Source organism: Gnatocerus cornutus, chromosome 2 (assembly GCF_029298725.1).
Source record: "Gnatocerus cornutus isolate USDA-ARS CGAHR chromosome 2, icGnaCorn1.1, whole genome shotgun sequence".
In the NCBI taxonomy this organism is placed as follows: domain Eukaryota; kingdom Metazoa; phylum Arthropoda; class Insecta; order Coleoptera; family Tenebrionidae; genus Gnatocerus; species Gnatocerus cornutus.
Window position 1 is genome coordinate 22,592,228 of NC_142234.1, and position 17,885 is coordinate 22,610,112.

The 17,885-nt window shown below is 34.7% G+C and overlaps 1 protein-coding gene across 1 annotated transcript in view; it reads right to left on the reverse strand.

The window, feature by feature from the left end:
* The window catches only part of Fkbp14 (peptidyl-prolyl cis-trans isomerase Fkb14), a 36,838-nt gene extending 25,625 nt beyond the window's left edge, over positions 1–11,213 (reverse strand). Inside the window, exon 1 of the mRNA XM_088030824.1 lies at positions 10,902–11,213. Within this exon, the coding sequence (XP_087886950.1) occupies positions 10,902–11,098 (197 nt within the window). The 5' untranslated portion in view covers positions 11,099–11,213. The remainder of the gene's footprint in view (positions 1–10,901) is intronic.
* Between the last annotated feature and the right edge of the window lie 6,672 nt (positions 11,214–17,885).

Genomic DNA, 17,885 nt, shown 5'->3' on the forward strand with positions numbered 1-17,885 from the left:
AGTGCCAAAATTGTTGAATTTACAGCATTTATTAGAAAAATGATAATTTCGAGCCATTCCGAAAAATAAAAATTCAAAAATTCCTAATTCGTAATCTAAAATTCTGTAATTGAGTACACACTATAAACGCTTCTAAACTAACGAGTCCACCAAATTTGATCACTTTAGCGTCAAAATCGTCCAATTTCAAAAATATTTAAAAAATTTCAAAATTTGAGTTCTTCCTAGAAATGAAAAATTCTAAAATTGGTAATTCGTGATCTAAAATTCTGTAATTTAGTACAATTGATAAACGTCTCTTACATAACAAGTCCACCAATTTTGACAGAATTAGTATCAAAATTGATAAATTTCCAGATGTTTTAAAAAAAATTGTAGGTATTTTGAGTTCTTCTAAAAAACAAAAATTTCTAAAATTTGCAATTCGTGATCTAAAATTCTGAAATTTAGTACACTTCATAAATGCCTTGAAAGTCCACTGAATTTGACAGAATTTGTGTTAAAATTGTCGAATTTACGGAACTAAAAATAATTGAATTTCAATCCCTTCCGAGAAATAAAAATTTGTAAAATTTGCAAATTTAAAATTTTACATTTTTAATTCCTTCTTTTGGTAATGCCGAAATAACATAGAATTCTAAAAAACCTCTCAGATTAAGAATTCTCTATTCGAGAGAGCGGGAAAAAATTCAACTTCCCGTATTATTTCCGCGAACCACCCGGTACATTAGATAACGCTCGTGTCATTTAAATTATGACAATGACGGCGTCAACTGAGTGCATTATCGGGAACCATGGGGCATTTTGACGGATCGCCCGTATTTCCCACAGGTCCCGTACATTATCGGGCTCCGGGAATTCCGGATATACCATATAGTACCGGAATTAAGCGTCCCGGATCCAGTCGGTGCGCATGCAATCTAAACTCGCAACCAACCCAATCCATGAATAAATATATGTTTAGCTTACAAATTTAACAAATTTACAAGATAACATGACGAGAGGGAACGCACGCCGGGACCGGAAACGAAATTGACTTGTTATCGTCCGCTATACATATTAAATAGATTGCCCGACGTGTTTATATTTACTCTAAGTACAATGATGGGGCAGAGTTGAAGTCTGGGAAAAACACGAAGAAAGTGTCTGACGCCAGGTTCGTTGAGAGCTAAATTTCTAAAATAAAACGACGCCAGAAATCAATATGGACATAATAGAGACAAAGTTTAGTTGAGCTGCTTTTATAGACAGAATCGGCGAAATAAAAAGCTTCTTTACAATCAGTTTGCTGGACACTTGTTTTGTCGAAAATTGTAATTTTTCGAAATTCAATGTTTGTTTTCAATTAGTGACTGTTTTGATAGCAACGAGGCTGGAATAAAAAAGTAATTAAAATTAGCACCTACTTATGGGGGTAAAAATAGAACCGAATTTGTGCCCGAGTTGCGTAAAGCCATATGGAATTGTAAATGAGGACAAAAGTTTTCGATGGGACAATAATGATACACGACAGTTTAATTAAGAGCCTGTTTATGCTTGAAATGGGGGTGGTAGACGGATATTAAGGGTGTACTAAATGGGAAACAAGCAGTCTAAAATGGAAATATGCGGAAATATGTGGAGTGGACATGATGTAACAGAATTTTAATTGAGATTCTAAAGTTAATTTTGGATTTTATGGATACATTGCAATAGTCAACAAATTTTGCAGCAATGGAAAGTATTTCGATGATTCTAAATCTGAATCCCGTTGTGTTTGATCAGGTCAGGACTTAGAGATATCTTTGTTAGTTCAAGGAAGAACTGACAAAATTTTCTAAAACACCTTTTAAACGCCGCAATTTTAACGCTACCGTTATCAAATTTGGTGGACTTGTTACTTTAGAAACGTTTATTAAGTGCACTAAATTACAGAATTTTAGATCACGAATTGCGAATTTTAGAATTTTTTATTTCTAGGAAGAACTTGAAATTTTCGAGACGAGTCAAAAATTTCCAATATTTCCCATTTGAACGTGTATATTTGTTAATTTTGATATCAGGGCAATAAAATTTGGTGAGAGTACTATTTTCAACTTGTTGACTGTCTGTTCCAAATCCCAAATTTTTCGAGCCACAGGAACGGATTTTAGAAATTTTTATTAACAAGACAAACTAAAAATTTCCAATATTTTCTATTCGGACGTGTAATTTTGTCAATTTTAAAGCTAGATCATTGAAATTCGGAGACACTACTATTTGCAACTTCGTGGCTGTCTGAAGCAAATCCCAAATTTTTCGACCCACAGGGACGAATTTTAGAAATTTCTCTTACAAGTCGAGCCAAAAATTTTCAATATTTTCTATTCGGATGTGTAATGTTGGCAGTTTAAATGCTAGGGCATTGAAATTTGGAAATATTGCTATTTTTAACTTGTTCATTGTCTGGCTAAAATCCCAAAAAATAAAAAAAAGCAAAAATTTTAGAATCATAATAGGAATTAAGAGAATTAAGAATTTTAGGATTGTCAAATGTGGGTGGAACTCAAAATCTAAAATTTTCTAATAAATTCTTTAGATCCAACAGTTTTAACCCTAAAGTAGTGAAATTTGGTTGACTTCTTCCTTTAGAAGTATTTATTCAGTGAACTAAATTAGAGAATGTTAGAACAAGAATTTAAATTTTTAGAATTTTTTATTTGTAGAACGAACGAATGGTTTTGAAAACTTGAATAAGTGGATTAATTATTTTATTAGATTTTATACTTTTTATTGATTATTTGTCGTAAATTTGTTGTCTAATTAAAAATAAGCAATAGAATCATTTAGATCCATTAGACAATTTTTTCTCGCCTCACCGCTGTCAATCCTTCCGTCACGATTACCCCCATTGAAAGGATAAACTCCCCTCTCCATTCCTCCATCCCTCACCCTCCCCCGCACTCCAAAAATCCCTTTTTTACGACCATTGCGTTGGCCAAAACCAAATTTATAATGTTCTGGTCGCAATTTATCCCTTCGAAACCGAGCTCATTACACCCTTGTTATTTATATTTTTTCCGGCAGACCGGCCACCCCACCACCAGAATATTTCAATCTGTCATGGCCTACTTTACAACTCGTCCTTTCAGGATTTGTAAGTTGCCGCCAGGGAAATGTAATGGGGTTTTCCTGTAACGTCGGCATATTCATCGTTTTTCAGGCCGTATTGTGCAAACACGTCTCGCTTGTTTTTCTTTATGTAATTTCCACGTTTGCTGTTGTCTCACAAACCAAATGTATGCGGAAGAAAATGCTTTATTGTTGTTTTCAGTCAATTAAACGCGGAAAGGTCTGTTTAATTTTTCCGTCTAGACGCGAGGATGTGCAAGTGCCCACGGGAATTTAGGGATAATTTGCCGAATTCGTTTCCCGATAGAAATTGAAAAGTCAAAACTGGAGATTATCGATCCAGAATCTTAATCCCTCAACCGGAATAATCCACTAATTGATTTAATGCACTTATTGGGCCTAAAAGTTCCCAAACTATAAAGCCAGCAGAAGGTGAAAAAATTCGAAATCCCGCGCCTGAGATTTTAATGAGGGATGTAGTGGCAGCCACGAAATGTTTATTGGCTCCAGTGCCCCAGCTCCCCTCCTGGTGCCAGTTCTAGCGAGCGTTTTCTTCAAACCGCGGTTTTAATTCCATCGCGCAATTAAACTTTCAAGCTCAATATGTACATACACATGTCTGATGCGAAATGCGATGTTTTAGCGGAATTGCACAAGAGTGCTCGTCACCCTCAACTCCAGAGGGTGGAAATTCGAGCGGAATTAACTCGGTTTTTCTTAATTTTTTCAACGAGGGTTTTTAGCGTCGTTTGCAGGCGCCCCAGGTGGCGGTACCTTCCGTTACCCGTCATTGAACTTCACAATGGACCCGTGCATACAGCACTGCTCTAATTCATCGATAGTGGAACCGCTATTTGTACAGTTAGCGTGTGTGGCTTGCTAGCACGTGAAAAATTTAGCGTGGAGTTGAAACTGGCGATTTTATGGCTCGAGGTTAATTTGCGACGAACAAAAGGGGAATGAAAAATTCCTAGGTTTAATTAAATCGCGTTTTGTTTTGAAGAAAGTGAAGTGAGGCTAGTTTCAATTAAACTTGTCTTTGTGGGAAGGCGCGGTTTTGAGTTTTTTGCGGTTTTACTGCCGCACGTTTTACGGGGACATGAAAGTTTGAAGGAATTTTTACCGCGAAGTTTATGCATCTTTCGAAACGACCGAGTTGTAAATAACTCAGGTGGTAGATAGGTGACTATCGGGGGGACAAATTCTTTGTTTCTTATCAAACTGCGTTTACGAGCTCTCGAAATTTAAGTTTCGGAGAGAACTTAAAGTAAACACCCTCTGGATAAAACGAGGGAAAGTAAATATCCGTCTCGTCCGTCTACATCCTAGAAACGATGGTGAAAAGCGTTTCTCAAAATCTTTTGGTGTTTCGGAGATTTGAGCTTTGAAAATTTCCAACTCAAAATTCAATATCCGAATTTTTGATCGCTCGTAATTTAATTGTTTGTAAATTTCAGGTCCGGACTTAGAATCACCGTAAAATGAGCTATAATAATTCAATTTTACTCCGAAAACAAGTGAGATATCGATTTCTGAAGTTTGGCATAGTTTTAGTCATGAATTTTCGCGAAAAACTGCAACTTTCGACTATTGGAAAATCTAAAAACGATTTCTTATGTAAAAAATCGCGAGAAAAACGATGCCGCAAACCGCATTCCAATACCTGTAATAGTTTCCGAGATATCGAGCATGAATTGTTTCGAACCTTCGAAAATTTGACCCTCTGGCGACAACCCAAAATTTCAAACGGCCATAACTCGGTTATTTATTGCCAAATTTTAAAAAATATCATATTTTTAGATTCAGCGTGAAATTCTGCGTAAAATGAGACCCAAATTTGTTGAGTTTGCTAAATAAATAAATGAGGTATTGGAAAAAAACTGTTTTGAAAACATCATTTTAGGGTGATTTTCAATCAATGTTTTCAAAATAAAAATGACGTTTAATAGCATTGAATTTTCATCAGTCGAAAGAGGAGCTCAAAATCTATCTACTGGCCAAATTTGAGATCTATAGGACAAATAGTTTGCGAGTTATGGCCAAAAATTAAAAAAAATTAAAAATTTTCATCGTTTGAGTCGCAATTTTTTTTCGCGAAAAATCGACTATCGAATTTTGGGCCTTTAAGCACTTTTTCTAACGTAAAATGGGCCGAGAAATACGATGGCGCAAACCGCATCTCAATATCTCTAATAGTTTCCGAGATATTTAACTTTGAAAATTGGGAAAAATGAGAAAAAATGAAAATCAACTATCCGAAACTTTGATCGGCCATAACTCAGTTATTTGTTGCCGGATCTGAATTTAAATCCCAGATTTGGAATCTGCGGAAAATTCTGCGTACACTGATGTATAATAACTTAAGTTTACTCTAAAAAATAAGCGGGATATCGAAATCAGAAGTTTGGTATAGAAAATTTGCAACTTTCGACTTTTGGCAAATCTAAGAACAATTTTTTATGTAAAAAATCGCGAGAAAAACGATGACGCAACCGGTTTCCCAATATTTCTAATACAGGGTGTCTATAAATGTTTCTAGCATCAAGGGCGGCTCTAGAATTTCTGCAATGTACTATTTTGCCGCTTTGTTTTCATAGTAAATATAACTATGTTTAACTACACTTAAAATGTCATTTATGTCAACGACGTTTCAGTTACGATTTTGTGTCCAAGTTTTTGATTTTCTGGTTTCAAAGCAAAATTGGAACAGTTTTTTTGGTCAAAATTAACTTTGCTCTTAATTGAGTTTAACTGCAAATGTCAGTTGAAAAATCTAAACCCACATTTGTAAGGAGCGGCAAATTTCTTTGACAATTCATAGCCACCCTTGATGCTAGAAACATTTATAAACACCTTGTAGTTTCCGAGAAATTGAGCACCAAAATCGAGCCATTTTTCATTTTAGACCAAAAATTTCTCATCAACCGTGCATAATAAAAATAAATGAACGTACAGGATAAATAAAACACGACACTAGATCTCTCAAAAAACAAAAAAATTGAAAAATTGCATCGAAATTTTTTCGCGAATTTCGGGGACAAATTCTTCCTTATTCCTACGTTTACGACCCCTCGAAATTTAAATTTCGCAGCTAACCTAAAGTAAACACCCCCCGGATAAAACGAAGAAAAATAAATATCCTCCCTCGTCCGTCTTCATCCTAAAATAACAGCAACAATTCACGCATCATCTAGCTAAGACCCGAATTACCAAAACGCAATAAACTCGCCCAACCAAATCCGCCATCCCCGAAAGAATAAATTGCAAACAGACAGTTACATAATCCCCGTCCGACTAATCGTGATACATCACCGTTAAATTATTAACGTACGAGTTTTCCGGGCCCGGAGTTCATCATCCCGGTCAAAAACTGAATTTCGCCGCAAATGGGCGGAAAGCGGCCTAAGGCCACCTTTGTCCGGTCCTGCATCTCCCGTTCGGGATAATCTGATAACGGCAGGTCTGCGACTTTATGGGTGGATGAATATTTATTTTTTTGTGTTACCTGCGTCGTTTCCATGCAAATTGTGATTTGTCCCATGATGACGCGAACGCGCTTTCGAATTTGGTCATATTTATTCATTTCGGGACGCTGGGATTAATACGTGTTCGGGAATGATGAAAAACGGGAATTCGGACAAGTGACGGATTCATGGGACGGACTGTTAATCTTTTTTCAACGCGATGGGGCGAATGGGCGCAATGAGGTGATTGATTATGCGGCGAAAACTCTAATTATTCAAAAATATGTATCTCGCTTCTCTACAATATTTCAGTTTACTCTTTTTCAACACGGAAAAACACATTTATCATTTTCCCTCAAATGATAAGATAACACAGAGACGCTAAATTCAGAATTCCGAAAAATTCCGCACAATCATTACGACCTAAATTCACCGCATTAAATTTAAAATAGATTCCGGACATTTCGGTGGTTTTAGCGAGAAACTAAGGTTTCCATGAAACTGCAACAATAAACGAAGCTATTAGTGTCATGAATAATCCGCATCAACACTAAATATTGTGTATTCATGACGTTTTAGGATGACTAGGGAATATCAAATATTAATTCCACTGTTATCCCGAGTTATAACAAACGAATCTAATTTACAATAAAAACTTAATTTCCAGTTTGGTTGTTTTCACGTATAAATTGCAACAAAAGTGTTAATTAACTAATTTTATTAATTAATTAAATTAATTCGTAGCTCAACGAGTGTTCTCACGATCAATTTGGCTTAGTGGGTCGCCGGTGTTTATTTAACTTCTTTTTCAGGTAAAAATCGGAGGTATTCGATAAGAGTTCTAACAATTTAGAGCAAATAGATACGCTGTGTATTCTTAGGTGCGCAAACAATAATACGTGTTTGACAAAGATAATTTGCATAAAACAGCGTTGAATTATGCATTTATAGGAGAATTTACACAGTTTTGTTGTTTACGAATTATAATATGATAATTTGTTACTGTGGGGCAGTGGAAAAACGAAACAATCTTGTTCTGTACGCTGGAATCGAGAGAAAAAATGTTTATGAATTCGCGAAAATATTTGCATTCAATTCTCAGAAGCTTGGTTCCCTCTAATGAAAAATTGATTTGGGCTGAATAATGTAAATATGCGTACGGCGATTTGGAGCGCGGATCTGGAATCTGCGCGAAATTCTGCGTAAAATGAGCCCCAATAACTTCAGTTTGCTCCAAAAATAAGCGAAAAAAATTTCCATATAATTTTTTATTTCGAACAAATAAAATTTTTGACTCTGAATTCTTAGCAAACAAAATTCTAGTAATATTTCGGCGTAAACCTGCCTAAAGTCAGGCAATATTTTTAATGAAATCGATGCGAACTGCGAGCTCTGATTCCAATCTTAAGGGCTTTCCGTCACTGTTTCTAATTCCTCTCATAGATAACTTCGAGGGCAGAACTAAATTGAGCAACTTTGTCGCCACGACTAACAAACTTAAAACCGACTTGAATTTCAACAAAATGGTAGTTTCGACGTTTGGAGATGTTTTTTAAAGTTCGTTCGTTATTTCAGTCAGTAACGGGTAATTAAACGAATTCGTGGTCCTTTGAAAGAGCGAAGAAAACACCGATGGAATTAGTGTGAGTTCTAAATAATTTAAAAATGCGGGTAGAATAGTTCATTAATTCCAATACAATTTAGTTCAATATTGACTGACGCTTTATCAATCTAGTAAAGTGTCACCTGAAATGCGAACACAGTTTTAATGCACCTTCTAATTAGTTAAAACGTTGCGATTTCCAATATGTTTGTCTATGAAATATTCTCTCTACGCTTGAATAAACAGCGCATTTGCAATAACATGGAACAAATTCGAAAGCAAAAATCCAAGTAAGAAGAATCAGATCTGAAGGAAAAGAAATGCCCAAAGAAGTAGTAGCAGAGAAGAACATGAAATGGGAGGAAGTGATTAGCGAGTTTTGACCAGCAAACCAAACAGTTGTCTGTGCCAGATGGCGATAACAAAATTCGATTGTCAAATCTTATCAAATGCTATAAATAGCAACGGTTAATTCGTAGCAAAAACTGTAAATTTAAGTCATTTTTTTATTGATTCGGATTTCAGATGCTCTCGTTTTTACTCAGGATCAATACGAGCTAATTTCTCGAATTAATTTCCGACTTAATTTAATTAATTAATTTCTGTCAACTAAAAACTGAAAGCGCCGCATCGCCTGACAAGACTAAAGTTCAGTTTCGATAAATAAACAAGGTATTGGCCAAAAACTGCTTTAAAGAGGTCATTTTGGAGTGATTTTCAATCACTGTCTCTAAAAAATCAGCGAGATATCGATATTAGAAATTTGGCGTATTTTTAGTCATAAATTTTCGCGAAAAACTGCAACTTTTGACTTTTGGAAAATTTAAGAACTGTTTTTTATGTAAAAAATTGCGAAAAAAACAATGGCGCAAACGGTTTCCCAATATTTCTAATAGTTTCCGAGATACTGAGCTCGAATTGTTTAGAACCTTCAAAAATTTGGCCATCTGGCGACAAACCAAAAATTCAAACGGCCATAACTCAGTTATTTTTTGACGAAAATTAAAAATTCTTGTGGTTTTGGATTCAGCGTAACATTCTGCATAAAATGAGCCCAAATAAGTTAAATTTGTTTAATAGATAAACGAGGCATTGCCCAAAAACTGTTTAAAAAGGTCATTTTAGGGCAATTTTCAATCATTATTTTCAATCATTGTTTTCAAGGTGAAAACAACGTTTAATACCTTTGTGTTTACATCAATCGTAAAAAGAGCTTGAGATCTATCTACTTGCCAAATTTGAAATCGATGGGACAAATAGTTTACAAGCTATGGCCAAAAATAAAAAAAATGAAAAATTTTCATCGTTTGAGTCGGATTTTTTTTTCGCGAAAAATCGACTATCGAATTTCGGGCTTTTGAGATCATTTTCTAACGTAAAATGAGCCGAGAAAAACAATGGCGCAAACCGCATCTCAATATCTCAAATAGTTTCCGAGATATTTAACTTTAAAAATTGGGAAAAATTAGGGAAAATGAAAATCAACTATCCGCAACTTTGATCGACCATAACTCAGTTATCTGATGTCTGATCTGACTTTAAATCCCAGATTTGGAATCTGCGAAAAATTCTGCGTAAAATGATGTATAATAACGCAAGTTAAAAATAATAATAAATAAATAAAATAAATAAAAATAAATAATAAAAATAAGCGAGATATCGATATCAGAAATTTGACATAGTTTTAGTCATGAATTTTCGCGAAAAACTTTCGACTTTTGAAAAATCTAAGAACTATTTTTTATGTAAAAAATCGCGAGAAAACCGATGGCGCAAACGGTTTTACAATATTCCTAATAGTTTCCGAGATATTGAGCACTAAAATCGAGCCACAAGTAATTTTTCATTTTAGACCAAAAATTTCAGACAAATCAACTGTGCGTAATAAAAATAAATGAACGTTCAGGATAAATAAAACAGGACACGTAGATCTCTTACATTATCATCGCCAACTGTTACTAAAACGTTTAATTACACGTAGGTAGATCCAGGTGCATAAACCATAAAAGAAACAATTATTTTCTTATTGTTGAACAAATATAACAACGATGTTCATTATAAATTATAACAACTTTTTCCCATTTTCTCGACTGTCTTATTTATTCATGGTATACAAGAGATATCTACTTTTACATTTAGACTCTTTTAGCACTACAATTGAATAATCGCATCGGGGAAACTGAGCATTTTACGAACCAATAACCGCAAATGCCATAAAATCGCACACTTAATTAACTTCTTGCCAAACTAACCTACATAGCGCATCTCGCTAATTGACATATTAAAATTCAGAACGTTCGCATTATCGCCGAACCGTGTTAACCTTTCCAAACCAGCGGCATTTTTCTAATAAAATTACGAAACAAATCGAAATGTGAGTTTTTTTTTGTAAAGTTGGCGAACTTGAATTAATGCCCCGTTTGTTAACTAGACCAATTAACCGTCACCTGACAAAAGCACGCGCAATTAACACTCATCCGTCCAATTTTCTACTAACCAGTTTGCAGAAGACGTGGCAATAATAATATACGTAAACTAATTGACGTGACGTAAAAACTATAACCAGGCGAAATTTTGATTGGTTAAAAATGTCGTCAAGGCGGCCGCGATAAAACAACTATCACATTTCGAGGGTCCGGCTGATAAAAGTAAACAAAAGGGTATCGGTTTCATGGCCAACCACCGATAACCGTGAAAAAGCCTCGAAAACAAGTTTAGTGGAATTTGGTGAAAATCGGTCCTACCTGGAGTCAAATTTCGTCCCATCTGTCAACGTCCCCGTGTAGTGCATCGTCAACATATCACCGCTTTTCGACTTAACTTCACATCCGTCCGGCACGCTAATTACGTCGATTTTAAGTTCTTTCGTGTCATTTTTTTTGTCATCGCAGGCGACTAGACTGGCCGCAACGGCCAACGCGACGAACGTGAACTTGAACATGACGCGACTAACAACACTGCACTGCTGAATGAACGATCAAGAAGGCCGCCACGAGACTGCCACGATGTTACGGAACGTCACTGTTCTGTTTTTGTTTTCGCGGTACGGAGGGAGCGAGACGGACGATTCGAAAGCCACAGGTCTGGCGCTGATTGGCTGTCGAGTACACGTGATTGCGTGTGTGGCCTAGATCTACCGCGATGTTCAAGAGTTGGGCGAAAGTTGGACGATGAAAAAATAAGAGAGGGAGATGGGGAGATGGGTTTTCTTCGGAAATGACGCGTGAGGAATGAGTCGTCACTTTCATAACTATCACGCGGAAAAATAATAGAGGAAAAACCCAATCGCGACAGGTTTTCTTCAGACATGTACAGGTGGTCCGGATGTTTCCTACGCGTTTTCCCGCGGTTTTATCTGTCAAAACTGGTAAACAAGTGGACATACTTTGCGGTAAACTGATTTATGTGTCACAGCGCGTTTTACTGCATTTTCCACTTAGTGAAAGAAGGAAATGTTTATCTTGACCGTGCATTGTCAGCTGTCAAACGTTTGAGGTTAAACAAATTTCACTTTCCCGCATGGAAAACATTGTTAGAGAACACTTTCTGTTCTGATGGCGCAAACCATTTCTTTCAGAGCATTAAAAATTTTGAAGCAATTATTTGTTGTCGTGCGGGGATTTCAAACCCGGATTTGAAATCTTCGCAAAATTCTGCGTTAAATGAGTCATAATTAAGTTTGCTCCAAAAATAAGCGAGATATCGACAGCTGAAGTTTGACATACTTTTAGTCATGAAGTTTTATTCGACGAAATCTAATTTTTGACATTAGAATAATTTAAAAACGGATTTTTAACTAAAAAATCGCGAGAAAAACGATGACAAAAAAGGATCTTTTATATTCGCCTTAATTCCGGAGATATCGAGAAAAATCGTTTTCGAACCTCCAAAATTTTGGCCCTCTGGCGACAACCCGAAATTTCAAACGCCTCTAATTCAGTTATTTGTTAACGGACGATAAAAATGATCGTAGTTTTAGATTTAGCGCGAAATTCTGCGTAAAATGGGCTCATATAGCTTACATTTCTTTAATTTAAATAAACGAGATATGGACCGAAATAGATCGTGTTTTTAGGGTCATTTTTAAGACGCTGTTTTGGGGCGAAAACGACATTTAGTACCCTTGAGTTATAGATAAATCGAAAGAGCAGCTCAAGATCTATCGATTGACCAAATCTCAGATCGATAAGGCAGGTAGGTCACGAGGAGCGATCAAAAAACGAAAAACTGAAAATTTTGAAATTGAGTCGCAAAATTATTATGCCCAAAAAATTCACCATTAAATTTTCGATTTTTGAGACCGGATTCTAAAGTAAAATGAGCCGGGAAAAACAATGGTGAAAACAGTTTCTCAAAATCTTTCATAGTTTCGGAGATATTGAGCTTTGAAAATTTTCCAACTCAAAATTCAATATCCGAATCTTTGATCGCTCGTTATTTGTTGTTGTCGTACGAAAATTTCTAAAATCCGTCCCTGTCGCTCAAAAAATTTGAGATTTCGGACATAAAGTCTACAAATCAAAAATAGTAATCCCTCCAAATTTCATTGCCCTAGTATAAAAATTACCAAAATTACACGTCCGAATGGAAAATATTGAAAATTTTAGGTTCGTCGTGGAAATGAAAATTTCCAAAATCCGTCCCTGTCGCTCAAAAAATTTGAGATTTTGAACAGAAAATCTACAAATCAAAAATAGTAATCCCTCCAAATTTCATAGCTTTAGTATCAAATTTACCAAAATTACACGTCCGAATGAAAATATTGAAAATTTTAGGCTCGTCTTGGAAATGAAAATTTCCAAAATCCGTCCTTGTCACTCAAAAAATTTGAGATTTTGGACAGAAAATCTACAAATCAAAAATAGTAATCCCTCCAATTTTCATTGTTCTAGTATCAAATTTACCAAAATTACACATCCGAATGAAAATATTGAAAATTTTAGGCTCGTCTTGGAAATTAAAATTTCCAAAATCCGTCCCTGTCGCTCAAAAAATTTGAGATTTTGGGCAAAAAATCCACAAATCAAAAGTTGTAATCTCCCCAAATTTCATTGCTCTCGTATCAAAACTACTAAAATTACAAGTCCGAAAAGAAAATATTGAAAAATATTGGTTCTTCTTGAATAGAAAAATTTCTAAAATCCTTCCCTGTGTCTTCAAAAATTTGAAATTTTGAATAGACAGTTAACAAGTCAATAATAGTAATCTCTCCAAATTTCATTGCCCTAGTATCAAAATTACCAAAATTACACGTCCGAATGGAAAATATTGAAAATTTTAAGCTCGTCTGGAAATTGAAAATTTCCAAAATCCGCCCCTGTCGCTCAAAAAATTTGAGATTTTGGACAGAAAATCCACAAATCAAAAATTGTAATCTCCCCAAATTTCATTGCTCTCGTATCAAAACTAGTAAAATTACACGTCCGAATAGAAAATATTGAAAAATATTGGTTCTTCTTGAATAGAAAAATTTCTAAAAGCCTTCCCTGTGTCTCCAAAAATTTGAGATTTTGAATAGACAGTTAGCAAGTCAAGAATAGTAATCTCTCCAAATTTCATTGCCCTAGTATCACAATTACCAAAATTACACGTCCGAATAGAAAATATTAGAAATAAATTTCAGACCGAGATTTGGAATCAGTGCAAAATTCTGCGTAAAATAAGCTAAAATAATTCTCCGAATGAAATAACGATTTCAGAAGTTTGACATAATTCTAGTCATAAATTTTGGCGAAAAACTGCAACTTTCAACTTTTGGAAAATCTAAGAACTATTTTTTATGTAAAAAATTGCGACAAAAACAGCCAATACCCAGTTATTTGTTTATGTACGTGAATTTTGAAACCGGATTTGGAATCTGCGCGAAATTCTGCGTAAGATGAGCCCCAATAACTTCAGTTTCCTCCAAAAATAAGCGAGAAATCAACCTCAGTTGATTTACAGTCAATTTATCCCTTTCGCTCAATTTCTCGCGCCTTTTTGGCCCCCGCTCCTTTGTCGCTTTTTGAATATTAGAGAAGCCATTAATAAATCCAATTTGCCCTTTTTATCGCTCCTCCGAATAACAACATTGTCAAAGACCTTAATGCAATTTGTGTGCGCCATAAAATTAATTACAAAAAAGTTAAAATTGAAGTGCACATAGAAACCCGTTGCTCCAGCTCACCTAAAAAATTTAATCACAATCACGCTCCACCAACACCAACAAAAAGTCGATTCGTACACCGAAAAATCATCGTTAGAAATTAAGATTGTTTCGCTTTTTATCCCGAAATAAAAATTTCATATGCAATTCCTTCGTTGCATCTTCGCACTTTCATGAATTAAATCGCTTTCATTTTAGCTGTGATGTCAAAAGAAAGTTTGTGTAAACATTGGTTCGTACACAAAAAACGAGAACACTTTGTTGCTGAAATTTCTTCTCAATTCCGTTGAAATTACAATATGTAGATCATGGAGCAAAAGACGCGATATTTCTGCAGATGTTTGTTTGAACTTCCCCTCGACGGATGAATTTTCGAATTGTGAAATATTTAAACAGGAAAATTTATGGATGAAATGGGATATTTTGTATCGGGATTTTTGGGGAAGCCACCGAATTTTATTAAGTCAATATTTACGCAACGCGAATGTAATAAAGTCAAAAACAATGCTCCGGTTATTAGCTTGCAACCCTGCAAATATAACCAAATTATTAGGTATGACGCGTAAATAACGATTTTATCCCTTTGTACGAATTCGCCCGAAATTAATGGTTTTGGGAGTTTGGAAATAAATCACGAGCACCTTGGTATTCTCATGACCTAGTAAACATGTTTTGTGGTTATTTTTTTACAAGGAATTTTCTTGTCTCTGTTGAATTTTTTATAGGGATTATTTTTATTAGGTTGTATTAGAACTTCCTTAAGCACCTGGATAAATGTGGCTGAATTTATGCGCTCCTGTATTAAGAAACGCGCCATTTACCTGAAAATTACGCGATTATTAAACTCCAGTTTCACACAAAAAAATTAAAGACAGTAACGTCACTACATCCAACCGTGAAAATTATAATTATAATTTCTCCTAGACCCTAACTTAATTAAAAAAGTTAACATTTTCAATGCTCTGTCGTGACTTCCTAATTAATTAAATTAAATTAGCAACCATGTTAAATCCGGATCCCGGATCACTTCTAAAAAAATGAGTAGGTGAAGATATCGAATTAATTTCATGTTGTGCTCATTGTGCTTGCATGTATTCATTTGAACACAAAGAGAGAATTATATCTGTATCATACGCAGTTTGTTTTATTGCCCCTGCCCTATTATGATAATGAAATCGGATTTTCACTGCGCTAATGACGTATTCGTTTACAGAGGGGGAAATTGTTGCGGTTGTGTAATTTAAGGGATGATGTATTTACCGGCGTGAAATTATATGTTTGTGGTGAGAGAAAAAGGAAAAAATTGGGGCGTTTGTAGGGTGTTAAGGGTCGTAATAATTCATGTGTGGATGTCGAGAACTGGAAGGTCAAGATGTTGGTTTAATCGCTGTTAAGCTCGAAGGTTTTAGTAAAATTAATCAACACATTTTGGAGTAGAAAGTTGTTTCTAATGTAGAAATGTTTCCTGATTTTGAATCTGAAGGCTCTTTTGCTCCATCAGGTCAGGACTCGGAGATATTGGAAAATTTCGAAAATCCTTCCCTGCCTCTCAAAAAATTTGAGATTTAGAACAGACAGTTAGCAAGTTCAGAATAGTATCCTCCCCAAATTTCATTGCCCTAGTATCAAAATTACCAAAATTACACGTCCGAATGAAAAATATTAGAAATTTTTGACTCTTCTTGGATAGGAAAATTTTTAAAATCCTTCCCTGTCTCTCAAAAAATTTGAGATTTTGAACAAACAGTTAACAAGTCAAGAATAGTAATTTCTCCAAATTTCATTGCCCTAGTATCAAAATTACTAAAGTTACATGTCCGAATGGAAAATATTGGAAATTTTTGGCTGGTGTTGAAAATGAAAATTTTTAAAATCCGTCCCTGTCGCTCAAAAAATTTGAGATTTCGGACAAAAAGTCTACAAATTAAAACTAGTAATCTCTCCAAATTTCATTGCCCTATTATCCAAAATACCAAAATTACACGTTCGAATGGAAAATATTGGAAATTTTTGGCTCGTCTTGGAAACGAAAATTTCCAAAATCCGTCCCTGTGGCTCAAAAAATTTGAGAATTTAAACTGAAAATCTACAAATCAAAAATAATAATCTCCCCGAATTTCATTGTCCTCGTATCAAAACTACTAAAATTACACGTCCGAATAGAAAATATTGAAAAATTTTGGCTTTTCTTAAATAGGAAAATTTCTAAAATCCTTCCCTGTCTCTCAAAAAATTTGAGATTTTGAACAAACAGTTAACAAGTCAAGAATAGTAATTTCTCCAAATTTCATTGCCCTAGTATCAAAATTACTAAAGTTACATGTCCGAATGGAAAATATTGGAAATTTTTGGCTGGTGTTGAAAATGAAAATTTTTAAAATCCGTCCCTGTCGCTCAAAAAATTTGAGATTTCGGGCAAAAAGTCTACAAATTAAAACTAGTAATCTCTCCAAGTTTCATTGCCCTATTATCCAAAATACCAAAATTACACGTTCGAATGGAAAATATTGGAAATTTTTGGCTCGTCTTGGAAACGAAAATTTCCAAAATCCGTCCCTGTGGCTCAAAAAATCTGAGAATTTGGACTGAAAATCTACAGATCAAAAATAATAATCTCCCCGAATTTCATTGTCCTCGTATCAAAACTACTAAAATTACACGTCCGAATAGAAAATATTGAAAAATTTTGGCTTTTCTTAAATAGGAAAATTTCTAAAATCCTTCCCTGTCTCTCAAAAAATTTGAGATTTTGAACAAACAGTTAACAAGTCAAGAATAGTAATTTCTCCAAATTTCATTGCCCTAGTATCAAAATTACTAAAGTTACATGTCCGAATGGAAAATATTGGAAATTTTTGGCTGGTGTTGAAAATGAAAATTTTTAAAATCCGTCCCTGTCGCTCAAAAAATTTGAGATTTCGGACAAAAAGTCTACAAATTAAAACTAGTAATCTCTCCAAATTTCATTGCCCAATTATCCAAAATACCAAAATTACACGTTCGAATGGAAAATATTGGAAATTTTTGGCTCGTCTTGGAAACGAAAATTTCCAAAATCCGTCCCTGTGGCTCAAAAAATCTGAGAATTTGGACTGAAAATCTACAGATCAAAAATAATAATCTCCCCGAATTTCATTGTCCTCGTATCAAAACTACTAAAATTACACGTCCGAATAGAAAATATTGAAAAATTTTGGCTTTTCTTAAATAGGAAAATTTCTAAAATCCTTCCCTGTCTCTCAAAAAATTTGAGATTTTGAACAAACAGTTAACAAGTCAAGAATAGTAATTTCTCCAAATTTCATTGCCCTAGTATCAAAATTACTAAAGTTACATGTCCGAATGGAAAATATTGGAAATTTTTGGCTGGTGTTGAAAATGAAAATTTTTAAAATCCGTCCCTGTCGCTCAAAAAATTTGAGATTTCGGACAAAAAGTCTACAAATTATAACTATTAGTCTCTCCAAATTTCATTGCCCTATTATCCAAAATACCAAAATTACACGTTCGAATGGAAAATATTGGAAATTTTTGGCTCGTCTTAGAAATGAAAATTTCCAAAATCCGTCCCTGTCGCGCAAAA